This window comes from Theobroma umbraticum, unplaced genomic scaffold, assembly GCF_002168275.2.
Source record: "Theobroma umbraticum cultivar Fairchild unplaced genomic scaffold, ASM216827v3 scaffold_147.0, whole genome shotgun sequence".
Lineage (NCBI taxonomy): Eukaryota > Viridiplantae > Streptophyta > Magnoliopsida > Malvales > Malvaceae > Theobroma > Theobroma umbraticum.
Genome location: NW_018397259.1, coordinates 10,352,930 through 10,365,424, shown reverse-complemented (window position 1 = coordinate 10,365,424; position 12,495 = coordinate 10,352,930). Strand labels below are relative to the sequence as shown.

At 37.4% G+C, this 12,495-nt stretch overlaps 3 protein-coding genes across 3 annotated transcripts in view; 2 read left to right on the top strand and 1 right to left on the bottom strand.

The window, feature by feature from the left end:
* Positions 1 to 3,968, top strand: part of LOC110415669 (uncharacterized) — a 4,174-nt gene extending 206 nt beyond the window's left edge. Inside the window, 10 exon segments of the mRNA XM_021427363.1 lie at positions 3 to 118; positions 1,080 to 1,268; positions 1,270 to 1,608; positions 1,699 to 1,764; positions 1,915 to 2,081; positions 2,183 to 2,339; positions 2,433 to 2,523; positions 2,608 to 3,017; positions 3,224 to 3,328; positions 3,415 to 3,968. Of these exon segments, the coding sequence (XP_021283038.1) occupies positions 3 to 118; positions 1,080 to 1,268; positions 1,270 to 1,608; positions 1,699 to 1,764; positions 1,915 to 2,081; positions 2,183 to 2,339; positions 2,433 to 2,523; positions 2,608 to 3,017; positions 3,224 to 3,328; positions 3,415 to 3,711 (1,937 nt within the window). The 3' untranslated portion in view covers positions 3,712 to 3,968.
* A 967-nt stretch (positions 3,969 to 4,935) lies between these two features.
* PBG1 (20S proteasome beta subunit G1) lies at positions 4,936 to 7,794 on the bottom strand. Its single transcript, XM_021426574.1, has 7 exons — positions 7,654 to 7,794; positions 7,454 to 7,518; positions 7,276 to 7,352; positions 6,206 to 6,335; positions 5,884 to 6,043; positions 5,601 to 5,786; positions 4,936 to 5,264 (listed from the first exon to the last, which is right to left on the bottom strand). The coding sequence occupies exons 1-7, from the start codon at positions 7,657 to 7,659 to the stop codon at positions 5,151 to 5,153; spliced, it is 738 nt and encodes a 245-aa protein (XP_021282249.1). The 5' UTR covers positions 7,660 to 7,794; the 3' UTR covers positions 4,936 to 5,150.
* Positions 7,795 to 7,958: 164 nt separating this feature from the next.
* On the top strand, positions 7,959 to 12,029 carry LOC110415085 (HIT zinc finger and PAPA-1-like domain-containing protein). Its single transcript, XM_021426573.2, has 8 exons — positions 7,959 to 8,193; positions 8,743 to 9,004; positions 9,123 to 9,479; positions 9,912 to 10,581; positions 10,694 to 10,794; positions 10,977 to 11,066; positions 11,157 to 11,284; positions 11,573 to 12,029. Exons 2-8 carry the CDS (start codon positions 8,852 to 8,854, stop codon positions 11,715 to 11,717), a joined length of 1,644 nt encoding a protein of 547 aa, XP_021282248.1. The 5' UTR covers positions 7,959 to 8,193; positions 8,743 to 8,851; the 3' UTR covers positions 11,718 to 12,029.
* The last annotated feature ends 466 nt before the right edge of the window (positions 12,030 to 12,495 follow it).

The following is a 12,495-nucleotide window of genomic DNA, read 5'->3' as shown; positions in this document are numbered from 1 at the left end:
AGCTGAAACTGCAAAGAAGAAAGCAATGTGGCTGTATCCAAAAGTTTCAGGTTTTAATCCTTCTGAGAGATGGGGGCACTCTGCCTGCTATTCCAATGGGGTTGTTTACGTTTTTGGGGTATGTTAAAAACTTCTTTCATTGGTGTTTTGCTGCCTTTTCATCAAATGTTAATCTTTTCTAGTACAACAAACAATGCAGAATTTTTTTCTGTAACTACTTTTTTCACTTGTAGTGTTATTGGATTATTTGCTTATTCAATTTTATTCTTTGGTTAAGGTTGTACTGATTCTCTTTCTCTCTCATGGTTATCTTTGGTTAAGGGGACATATAACTTTCTTTCATGGCTTTATGTTCTTTGCTACCTTCTCTTGTGGTTCTTGTTGGAATGTTATCAGAAGTTTGTCCTGGTTTTACTTTCTCCAATTAGTAAGACTATAAGTAGGATGACTATTAAATTCCTACTTTTATAAAGAAATCAATCTTATTCTCTGTCTCTGTCACTTTCTTTTTTTCTTAGTTCTTCCTTCTTCGTGTTCCATTTACCCTTAATTGTCATTTTTTGAGTCATGTATAGCAAGCCGCATAACTTTCTGGGAAAAGTTTGATTTGAGGTCTTCCCTGGAAAAAAAGGAGGAGTAAAATCTGTTTCTTTTTTTGTTCACAATATTGTATTGGCCGTTAGATGCATGTTGTTCAACTTTTTTGGAGGAGTTTGTGTTATGTTAGAAGTCTGTTTTCCTTCCCTATACTGCTAAGGTAACAGGGGAGGAAAAGGACATTAGCTTTCTTGAAACAGTGTGAAAACATTAGGCTTTGTTTCTCCTCTCTGGTCTGATATATTGTCCAAAGTCAAACTCGAACCAAATGTTAATTTCGTGTTCTGACAGGACAAAACTAGTGTTAAACTCTTTTAATTCTGTTTTCGCTGTTGAGTTATGCAAACTTTGATGGTTAGTTGTATCAGTAGGCGATAAACCATAGGAAGAAAAAGATCTGGGAACGCTTTCAGAGGAGAGGAATGTAATCTTGATTTCTCTTTAATGCTGCATGTTGATCAGCCTGTTTTTACCCGTCACAGGGGTGTTGCGGAGGTCTACATTTTGGTGATGTTCTCATGCTAAATCTCAACACAATGGTTTGGAACACTCTGGAAACCGTAGGGCAGGGTCCCGGCCCTAGAGACAGCCACAGTGCTGTTCTTGTGGGGACTAAAATGATGGTGTTCGGGGGCACTAATGGTTCTAAGAAGGTGAATGATCTTCATATTTCTGGACCTTGCATCGAAAGAGTGGATTCGACCTCATTGCAATGGTGCTGCACCTTCTCCTCGTGAAAGTCATACTGCCACGTTGATTGGTGAGGATAAGGTAGTGATTTTTGGAGGAAGTGGGGAAGGTGAAGCAAATTACTTGAATGATTTGTATGTTCTGGATCTTAGGACTATGAGATGGACTTCTCCTCAGGTGAGAGGTCATATCCCGGTCCCTAGAGACAGTCATAGTGCTGTTGCAATAGGGAACAAGCTTGTTGTGTATGGTGGAGACTGTGGAGATCGATATCATGGAGATGTTGACGTGTTTGACATGGACACTTCAACGTGGTCAAGGGTATTGATTTCACTTTCCTGGTCTCACAATGTCAGTTTAGAAAATCAAATTGCTTTCTTGACGAATTATGATTTCCAATTTTCTTTACAGTTGGCTGTTCAAGGCTCTTTACCAGGCGTTAGAGCGGGTCATGCTGCTGTAAATATTGGAACAAAGGTAGCACATAATACTAAGTTAGCATTGTTAATGAGACTAATTCCTTTTTTATCAGCAGTTTTGTTAGGATTTCAAGTGGATAAAATTTTATTTTACAAAATTAGGATCGTTCCGGGGGGGTTTCACCTGGACAAAATTATGATTTTGCAGGTTTTAATTATTGGAGGGGTGGGAGATAAACACTACTACAATGATGTTTGGGTACTAGATGTGAATGCTTGTTCTTGGGCTCAGCTAGATATATGTGGCCAGCAGCCTCAAGGGCGGTTTTCTCATACTGCTGTTTTCACAGAATCAGATATTGCTATCTATGGAGGGTAAGTTCCTTTGACAACGTTATAGCTTTATGTCCCTGCCTCTTGTCTTGAGACATTGGGTTCGACTTGTAATTTCATGGACTTTTACTTAATATATGCAGGTGTGGGGAGGATGAGCGTCCAATCAATGAGTTACTGGTTTTACAACTTGGAGCACAGCATCCGAATGGTCGTTATAACATTTCCATGTGCAAAACTTTTGGAAGCCATTGGAACCAAGAAAAGAGAAGATTCCTAAGAGTAGCACCAAATAACTTGGTAATGAATATGCTGGATTAACTGCAAAATTGCTACCCCATTTTATTGTTATGACCTTATGGAATAAGAGGTGCTTAATTTATTTTGAAGCAGAAAACTATCTATTTTGGGGATAATGACGTAGCAAGACAGGGAACTCATGAACCAGTACAAGAAGCAAAGCACTCTTCTCAGTTAAATTCAGGTTGGTTTGCAATCAAATTTCCTTGTCTCGGATAGAACTTGATGTTTCAAATTTGATTGAATTCATCTTTTTGTTACTCTTTAGATACTCCAAACCCAAAGAGGAGAAGAACTGCCAATTCAAAGGCATGGGAGGTTGAGTCAGAGCAAGAAGAACATTCCCTTTCGCTCTCGCAGCATTCATCTCCTTCACAATCTGATCAAGAACAAGCCCCAGCACAAAAACCCACAGATTCCACGGGGTCTCAAGGACTAAACCTGTTTAAGCAGTTCCATCATATTCCAAACAATTGTCAGCCAAACAATGTTCCAAATAACCATAATGAGACCAGATGTATGGTCCACAAAACTCAACAAGATGTGCAGTTTATAAGAGAACATCAAAACCTTCAAAAACCAGAACAATATCTTCATGTTGTTCATCCTGGCAGACAAGGAACACAATACCTGGTTGGGGAACAGAAATACTTAGATGCAGGGCCTATTCACAATCTGGTAAAACATCAATTTTTTGGAAATAAAGGCTACAACATTTTGCATTTGATGGAATGTCTCAACTTTCTTGTTTGTTTATCAAAATTTTGTCTGGTATTGAATATGAATGATCCCATTATCATCATTACTGTTCTTTTTGGCGGTTTTCTTCTTTGTGGTCTAATTCTACTTGTTCTTGCTTCTCACTGTGGTTATTACATCCTTAGCTTGGTGCTGAAGTTTGTGGTAAAGTTGATGCGGCCTTCGACTCAGGTTTCCTGATGACAGCAACTGTTAATGGGAAGATATTCAGAGGGGTCTTATTTCCACCTGTAAGCTTTATATTTTCAATCATGGAACTTCCTAATTTATTGGTTCAAGTATTCCTTATCATATTGTTTACTTGATCAAACATTAGGGGCTGGGGTTCATCTCGAGAGGGCCAACGCATGCTCAAAGTCCTGCATCAACAAGCCAGGTTGTTGCTGCTGCTCAGCCATATCTAAGCTCAAGCAATTCAGAGCCCTACAAGTCCTCCCAGCCACCAACAATGCGCACCGTGCCTGAATCCGGTCATAGCTCTCGAACAGCTCAGGTAAACAGACCGAATTCGGTCACCAGAGCTACTTCCTCTGCATCAAAAGATCCAAAGCTAAGAAGTGATCTTAGAGATGTGGTTCTTACACTAGGAGGACCTGGAACTAGTCATGTCTGACATTCGTAGTATATATATATATATATATAAACCCTGCTTGTGGGCATCAAATGATAGCCCTTTCTTCCTCTTTGCTTGATCATGTAAATGTTGATATATATAATTTTTTCCCTTTTTTTAAAAAAAATTTTCCCTCTTGAAAGATGGTCATTGTATTTTAGGCTTTTTTTATGATTTGAGGTGATTGTGTTTGAGCACTAGATTTCTTTAACCTTTTTGGCATGTAGCCTTTTACCTAAAAATGGTTAAAAAGGTAATGTAAGAGCCTGTTTCTCTGCTTAAATGATACTAGCTAAGGTATTTGTATCCCTAATCATTAATTTTGAGATGTTTAAATTTGTTCATTTGGAAATATATAGATCCGAATTCGATTAAATTAATTACTTTCATGTTTTTATGGATTCGAGTGTTATTGATACTTGTTAAATTTATTAATTATTTTAAAAGGGCATATGAAAATTGGGTATGAAAGAATAAGAAGGATTTCCATGGGACCCACAGAACAGAACATACCAGAGAAGATTTAGGGGAGTGTTGGGGGGGTGGAAGTTCATGTTCATGGAAGCACCCGCGCATCTCGCGCGATACTGTCCGTGAAAGGGGGTGTCGCTTTCAACCGTGTGATGCGTTCTGTGATCTCGATTATGATGTGATGATAGGTTGAATGGAAAAAGTTTTTATTATTAAATAATTTGCTTGTTACTGTGAGCAGAGCAGACTGCAGAGTGGCGGGGAGGGGTCTTTTTCAACTGTTTATTTTCAACTGTTATTTTTCAGTAGGAAATGACCCTCACCCGTTCCTTCCCCACGTGTCACTTTTATAGTGGAGTACCCTTTCTTGGACCCACAAATGGCCCAACTTCTGATTTCTTGGGCCACCCTGGTTATGTTTCATGGACACCTAACGGTCCAGAAATCATGGACTACCCTAAGCCCCATTCCTTGCCTCAGAGGCCCAATTCAACATTTTTGAGGCCCGATTTTTGATTATATTGTTTGAGATCTCTTTATATATATATATATATATTAAAAAGTATTAAACATCCAAATTATTAAAAAAAAATTCAAATTTTAGTTTAAAATATGTCAAATTCAAAGCTTTTATCTTAATTTGCATGAAAATTAAAAAGAACTAAGCATAACGATTCGGATTCAATCTTACATCGATAATGGTTTAACACCGCTACAAGCTTAAAATAAAAATAAAAATAAGAGAGGGAGAGATGGAAAAAAGCAGCTGCCGCTGTGAGATAAATTATGATAATTAACCTCAAACTTAATTGTTGTACATAAACATAAAGATAAATGAGAACTCAAACGAGTCAAAGTTTCAACCATAACATATAAAGGTGGTAAATCAAATTTCCATTTTAACTGCTACTTGGTTGTTTGATGTTCTTTTTCAAGACCATGAAATGGATGGAAACGTTTGATACAGCCTACCATGATCCCACAGCACCCTGAGTGGGATTCTGGAAAGCAGAGAATTCCCAGTGGGTCTTCAATGAGTATGGCTGAGAAATCGTCACGCCTTCTTCAGTGATCTTAGCTATCTGCAAGCAACAGATTTCAAATACATGAACACTAAATCGCAACCTTGCTAACACGGAAGTGAAACGAGTTAGAACTATTGACTCTTTGCGTTTCGTTACATATACAAACATCTAACAGGCAATCATAGAATGGTTCTTCACGTTTTAACAAATGCCAATCAGCAAGGTTCTTATCAGAATAGTAATCCCGTTAAGAGACAGATTGTTAACTAATGGCAAAAGCCCAGAATGCCATGCAGACGTGTGCTGCTATAGAAATTGCTATCTGATAGCAAGGATTAAAAAAGGTTTTATCCAAAACATGGAGTCAAAATGTTACGAGAGAAGAAACCAAACCTGGAGCTTGTTAACAGCTGATCTGTCACGATAGAGGAGAACACGCATGCATTTCTCCAGTAATTTAACACCCTCTTCAAAGCTCAAGTTCTCGTGCCACTCTTGACGAAGAATGGGCCGTGCAAGGTGATTTCCAAACCCAGTAGCAACATGATTGTCCTCAAAGTTTACACCTATCATACTGACCTGAAGAGTCATATTTATGAGTGTGGTCAGTCACAACCTTAAAACCGCAAGTAGCTCATTTCTAAACATTAGGACAAAGATATAACTTCAAGCCTACCATTCCAAGATACGTCTGCCCATTTTTTACTCCACCAAGTACAAGAGAGTTCCACAATGGATTGAACTTGTTACGCCTGTTATACATGACTCGAGTCAAATAATTGTGCACCTCTTTTGGCCCCAAAGAGTTGCCATCATCCCACATATTGTCATATAAGCTACAATGATCAAACATCCAAGAGCATGTCAGAAGTTTTAAACAAAGAAAACATGCGTTATCAACAAAACCCAAATGAAAAATGTGGGGAAAAAAGGAATAAGAACACTCATGACCGAGCAACCAAAAAAACGTACTTCATTATGTCTCAGCCAATACTTACATAAGCTCATCAAGATAACGCAAAATCTCTTGGAAATCACTAATTTCTCCGCTTGCACCCAGAAGAGAATGCTTGCCGATAGGCTTCATTCGCTCCACACTCTTGTACCGCAAGGTGGACCCATAGGAGCCTGTCAATTAACAGGACACAAATGGGCCAAAAGTATTCAATTACATTATGAAACTAGGAACTACTCAGATGGGCCATAAGTATCAGATCAAAGCAAGTGAAGAGGAACGAGGAAGAAAAATGAAGATGAAAAGGTGAGATGCATGCATGTGACAAATGAAATATAAGAAAACAATGTACCTGTAATTATAAGTGCATTTTAATAAAAAGAAGAATAGGGCCTTGAATGTGAAAGAGCATGATGGTTGAGAAATACTAAGAGCCTTAAATAACTCCATATCACTTTCTCTCTTAGAATAGCAACTATGCAAATTATTTCACAAAGGTTCTTGCACCTCTGTCAATAGAATTATGTTGCTGGCATTGCATAATAGAGTTGACAGAGAGGAATTCTAATAAATGAAGTCCTGATTATACAAATGACACTGCAATCAAACAAAAACATACCATCTCCATGTTCTAGCATACAATATGAAAAATCTAGATACAGTACTGATCACTTGAGCAATACTATCAACCAAGCATCGTATCAAATGCTAATTTAAATACTAGGTCCTGTTTTCAATATAAAAGTTTTGTGTTACAAGTTACAACCTCTTCAGCTTCGGGCATTACCTTTACTGGCAATCCTTGAGCTACTTAGCAATAGTCAAATCCTTTAACTGAACCATCTATTCTATAACAACATTACATACAGAAATAATCGATGGACAGAATAAGGAAAATCCGCATTTATATCACAATTTGAAAACAAAAGAAATCCACTTTGGGTCAAGGCTTATTAAAGCTAATTGTTTCATCAATCAATTCCAAAACACCACAAAATTCTTTCAGTCGATCATAATCTATTTTCCAATAACAAGACCAATTCGAACACATATTAAAAAACACCCAAAAAAATTCAGAAAAAGAAAAGGGCTTATGGAAGTGTATGAGCTGACCTCCCATATCAGCGGCCATCAAAATCCCATCTTTATACTTTAAAGCCACAACTGATGTTCCAGTCACATATGGGTACCTACCAAAAATTCAAAAAAGAATAAAAAAAAAGGGAAATTTTCAAATACCCAACACCCAAAACAAACCCTAGTTCAACTGGAAATCAGATAAAGAACTTACAGTGTCCTTTGAGAGTCAGATTCTGGGCCAAGTAAGCCCGTTTCAGGTTGCTTTGAATCCATACACTTCATTAGAAAGAAAAAATCAAAACAAAAAGAAGAAGAGAAAAAAAGGGTAAAAATCAGTTCTTTTCGAAGTGGGAAGTCTTATATTAACAAAAGAAAAACTGGCTTTAAAAGATAATTCATGAAACTACTTACATTCATTCTGATTTGAGGGTATAGATCGGTTCAACAGAAGCAGAAGAAGAAGAAGTAGAAAGAAATTGAGGATCTGACGCCCTATAAGAAATAATTGCCTGAAGTTTGCTCCTTTGCCCTTTCATCAAGAAACTCCTTTTATAAAACGGGCCCCGGCCCGATTTGTAATAGAACTAGGACTTATGAGCCGGGTCTTTTTTTCCCTTTTTTTTTCATAATTTATATTTTATTTTTAATTACATAGCCATTTTTTTTGGAAGGAAAAAAAAAAAGGCATATCTATCACAAAGCAGCAAGTCAGCAACCGGTCATGGTCCTGCTAGCTTAACAAGACAGAAACAGTGCAACCCTTCTCAGTTTCTGACCAAACCTTTTAACTCAGAACGTTCTCAATCCACTCACCTGCCACCTGGCTAAATCTCCCTCATCCAAATCTATTTACCACTGCCGACACCGATTGCTTTTCTCTTCTTTCTTCTTTCCTCCTTCACATGGTGATCCAAGGTGTTGTTTAAGGCCATTTCAGCACTGCTCCCAATGGTAAAGTTCTCTTCTTTTGTCGTTATCTTTTAGTTTTTTCTTTTTTTTAGCTTTCTCTTGTCTTTACGAGGTTTCTGTAATTGGGTTTGCTTTATCTTCTGGGATTTTTTATAAAGTTATGATTTTATTGAATTTTATTATGTATAGTCAATTTTGGCCATGAACAGTTTAGTCTCGTATCAGTTTGGAATTTTTAGTACTAATGTTTAGATCACCCTTTGTCCAATATAAGTTTGTTTATTAATCTTTGCAAAAAAGATTATTGCAACTATGAAAGGAACTGAATTGTCTTTCTGATATTCCACTGAGAGCCAAATTCTGATGTCGAATTTCTCTCAAATGGTGCAGAATAGAAGACCATAAAGCTGCAAACTTTAGATTTTCCTCTCTGTTGCTCTGTTCTCGTTGCTATAACATGATTGCTTGAAGGATTATTTGCTTCCCTTTATTTTCATAGAGTGTCAGTCGGCTAACACAAAATGATGGAAAAGTTCTGTTATTGTAATTAAACCAATTCTGAACTGATTTCTTTTCTAATTCTGGTAACAGGGTGCCTGATGCACTGAGGGCAGTATTTCCCCTTTTTTTTTTCCTTAAAGAATTTTTGATAGGGCACTGACAGCAGCCATAGGCTCAAGCTTCAATATTTTTTGCCACAATGGAAGGCTTTGGAGGCTTTGGCTTTAGTAATGTAAGCAATGCTACAAGGAAGAAAAGGAGTAACACATCTCGTCGCCCTCGGAGTGAGTCACAGCCTCAGTCAGAGTTGCATGAATTTTCTTCCTTGTCATCCACACCTCCTTCAGACAATGTAAGCAAGATAACAAGAGATGATACTTCTCATTATAGTTCTATTTGAAAGTAGCCTATTTGAACCTATGCAACTCAAGGCTTTATCTAACTAACACTGTTGAACTGGATTTGTTCAGAATTTGGCGAATGTTGAAGATGGAGCATATGGAGAATCTGATGAAGCTTCTAATGATGATTCTTTTCAAGGCATCAATGTTCAAAGGCATGGTGGAGTTGATTCGAAAAGGAGCAGTGAAGGTGTCCTTGCCCCAACTAACTGGAAAAGCACAAGCATGGTGGGAAGTTTTGGGATCGTTTCAGATGGACAAGGAAATGAGAAGAAAGTTAAGAAAGTTAAACTTAAGGTTGGTGGTGTTATACGTACTATTGATGCCAATACTGCATCTGATGGTGCTTCTGGTGTTGGGTCTTCTTTTACAAAATCCTCTCACTTTTCAGATGCCCCCCGATCAATGCGGAAATCAATTATTAAGGTAGCTATTATTTTTTCTTCAAAAAAAGGTAGCTATTATACAGTATTCCCAAGTCACTAACCTTTTTTCACATTAGCTTTTCCGCAATTTTATTATATTGTTGTAACAGATGATCTATATATTTGAGCTGAATATAGATAGTTTAATATTCAGAAATGAAAACTTTTTCTGCATTCTTAAATTCAGACTCTCAGGTATGTGCAAACAAAAAAAAAATGGCAATGATAGTGTACGGTAACTTAAAATATGTAGATGCTAGAAACTTAGCTATTGTCTGAAATTCTCACACTGGAATGCATGACCTAGATATTCTGTGGCATACCTAATTACTTTTCTTGGCAACCTGGCTTTAGTGGCTTATTTAAGCTGGACTTTTATGAATGAACAGAATTCTTATTGAGGTTCTTTTGTCTAATCTGTATTTTGGTGCAGGACAACTCTGATGACCATTCCCTTACTTCAGAGAAGGAGAGCAGCCTACGAGGGTTCCCATGGAGGGATTTCCCAAAAGGTGGATTAGGTGTCCGGCAGGTAGATTATTCAAGGGGTGGGATACCTGCTGAAACAACAAATGAAACAGAAAAGCATGAACCAGTCCGTAAGAGTAAGCGAGTTCCTAAGAAACGCTCATTAGAAGGAGTGCTTGATGATGCAGAAGTTGATGATGAGATTCGATACCTTGAGAAGGTCAAAACAACCAGGGTAACTGCTGATTATGATGTAGAACATGGAGAAGATGGAGGAAGAAAACAGCGGAAGATATCAAAGGTAGTGAATAGGAATGTTGGTGGCCTTTATGTCTTAGATGTTGAAGATTATGGTTCCTCAAGAATGGGAAAGGAGGCTAAGAAGTCCAGATCAGGAAGAACCTCTGAAGATACTGATTATATGGAAGAGGACGAAGAATCAGTTTCAGATGTTGAGCCAGAAAATAGGAGAAAGAGAGCTAAAATGGAGATTGTTGATTTCCTAGGGGACTCTAAGAAGGAAATGACAGTTACCACGCGTCAGCGTGCGCTGCAAGCTGGAAAACATATCCCCTCTAGTTTTGGTGTTTCTTCTATTGAGTTCCCAAATGGATTGCCTCCTGCTCCACCTAAAAGTATGTATTGTTGCTCCTGGTGCCTTTTCCTTTTTTGTTATTGTCAAACATGACTTCTGTTGAACATTTTCTAAACCTCTCTTATTTGTATCCTTGAATGATCTGGTCACAGAGCAAAAAGAGAAACTCTCTGAAGTGGAGCAGCAATTGAAGAAAGCTGAGGCTGCTCAAAGACGCAGGATGCAAGTCGAGAAGGCAGCTAGGGAGTCTGAGGTGTGCCCCTTTTTTACATTCTTTTTAATTTTCCCTATATCTGAAGGGCTTGGGGTGAATTTTGAGAAGGTGATACAAATAATGACTACATTCTCGGGAATGTTAGCAAGTTAGGGGGGAAGGTGTGCAAATTGTATTGATGTTAAGAGGATGTAGGGATTAACCTTCCTTGATTTTTCTAGGCTGAAGCAATCAGAAAAATTCTGGGTCAAGATTCCAGTAGGAAGAAACGAGAAGATAAGATAAAAAAGCGGCAAGAGGAAATGGCACAGGTAAATATCATGCACAATACCCTTATTTCTATTCAAATCTAAGAAAATCAAATCATATCTTTTATTTCTGTATCTTGATTTTCTATGCAGGAAAAAGTTGCAAATTCTATGATACTTGCATCAGACTTTGTTAGATGGGTTATGGGCCCTTCAGGAACAGTTGTAACATTCCCCAATGAGGTCGGCTTACCAAGTATATTTGACCCCAAGCCTTGCAGGTACACATCCACTATCATCTTGAACAGTCAAAATTTGTAGTTACAGTATATAGTTTTGTATTATCTTCTATCTTCTTTTGGTTTTAGACATGTGGCTGAACTTTTCAAATAAAATTCTGTGAAAATCTGAGACTTTTTTGGTGATAGAAGAGAATTATTTCAAGTTTTTCCTTGGACAACATTCAATAGCTGTCTAGTCAGTGGTTAATATTCCACAAATCTTAATGATTGTCTCTTCTACATCCAAAACTCATACCCTGACCCACTTATTTTTCATTCGAACTGCAGTTACCCTCCTCCTCGAGAGAAATGTGCTGTTCCATCTTGTACAAATCCATACAAGTACAGAGATTCAAAATCGAAGCTTCCTCTCTGCAGTCTTCAATGCTACAAGGCAATACATAAAAAGATGTCTCCGCTTGCTGCTTGTTAGTGAAATGCACTCGTTCATATGAGCCTGAATAAGCCTGTATAACCAGGCACCGTGGTTTCCGTTCTGTACATAAGGTGTGGATGGGATAGTTTATTTATCTGATGTAAATATGACTCTCAATACCAAATATATGGAGTGTAGGAGAGATAGAGAGAGGTTACATTAATAATGACTTCAATCTCTCCTTTGTACACTAAAATGTTATGATATTGTACCCATTGTGTTGAATCTGATAGTTGAGAGAGCTGAGCTAATTGTTCTCATAATTTTCTGCCTGGCAATCCCTCAATGGAATTTACATGTTCTAGCGGATTTCTTCATGTTTATCTCTACTTGCCATTAATGTCCTTAACAAGGTTATCCTGAACTCGTTCCAATCACCAACAAGGCTAATCATCGACAAGCTATGGATTTTAGAACTTTGATATAATGAGAGAAATGTAACATAAATGTATCTCGCAATGGGTTATTTAATTAGATTATGAATGAATTATATCCAATCATACGTGAATTTCACTTCATAAACGGTTATGATAAAATAAATGATAACGATGTATGAAAATAAATGATAATGATATATGAATTAGTATATTGACATAAATAAATAAATATATAAAAAAATATTTATGTTTACCTCAAATAATAAAATTAAGATAAAATCGAATGTTGTATTTCAAGTCATAGTATTCCCTTTAATACGAAATAATAAAGAATTGTACAGTATATGAGAAAGAGGAAAGGCTGAGCAGAGGATGGGTTTTGCTCTAACTGGTCTGAG

Excerpts from the sequence above, each read along its gene's own strand:
- LOC110415085 (XM_021426573.2), top strand. The coding sequence starts at position 8,852 with ATGGAAGGCTTTGGAGGCTTTGGCTTTAGTAATGTAAGCAATGCTACA. Across the intron at positions 10,582-10,693 it reads GCCTCCTGCTCCACCTAAAA|AGCAAAAAGAGAAACTCTCT; the intron begins GTATGTATTGTT and ends ATCTGGTCACAG. Across the intron at positions 11,067-11,156 it reads GGCAAGAGGAAATGGCACAG|GAAAAAGTTGCAAATTCTAT; the intron begins GTAAATATCATG and ends TTTTCTATGCAG.
- PBG1 (XM_021426574.1), bottom strand. Across the intron at positions 6,336-7,275 it reads GATGGCCGCTGATATGGGAG|GCTCCTATGGGTCCACCTTG; the intron begins GTCAGCTCATAC and ends GTTAATTGACAG. Across the intron at positions 5,787-5,883 it reads GGCAGACGTATCTTGGAATG|GTCAGTATGATAGGTGTAAA; the intron begins GTAGGCTTGAAG and ends ATGACTCTTCAG.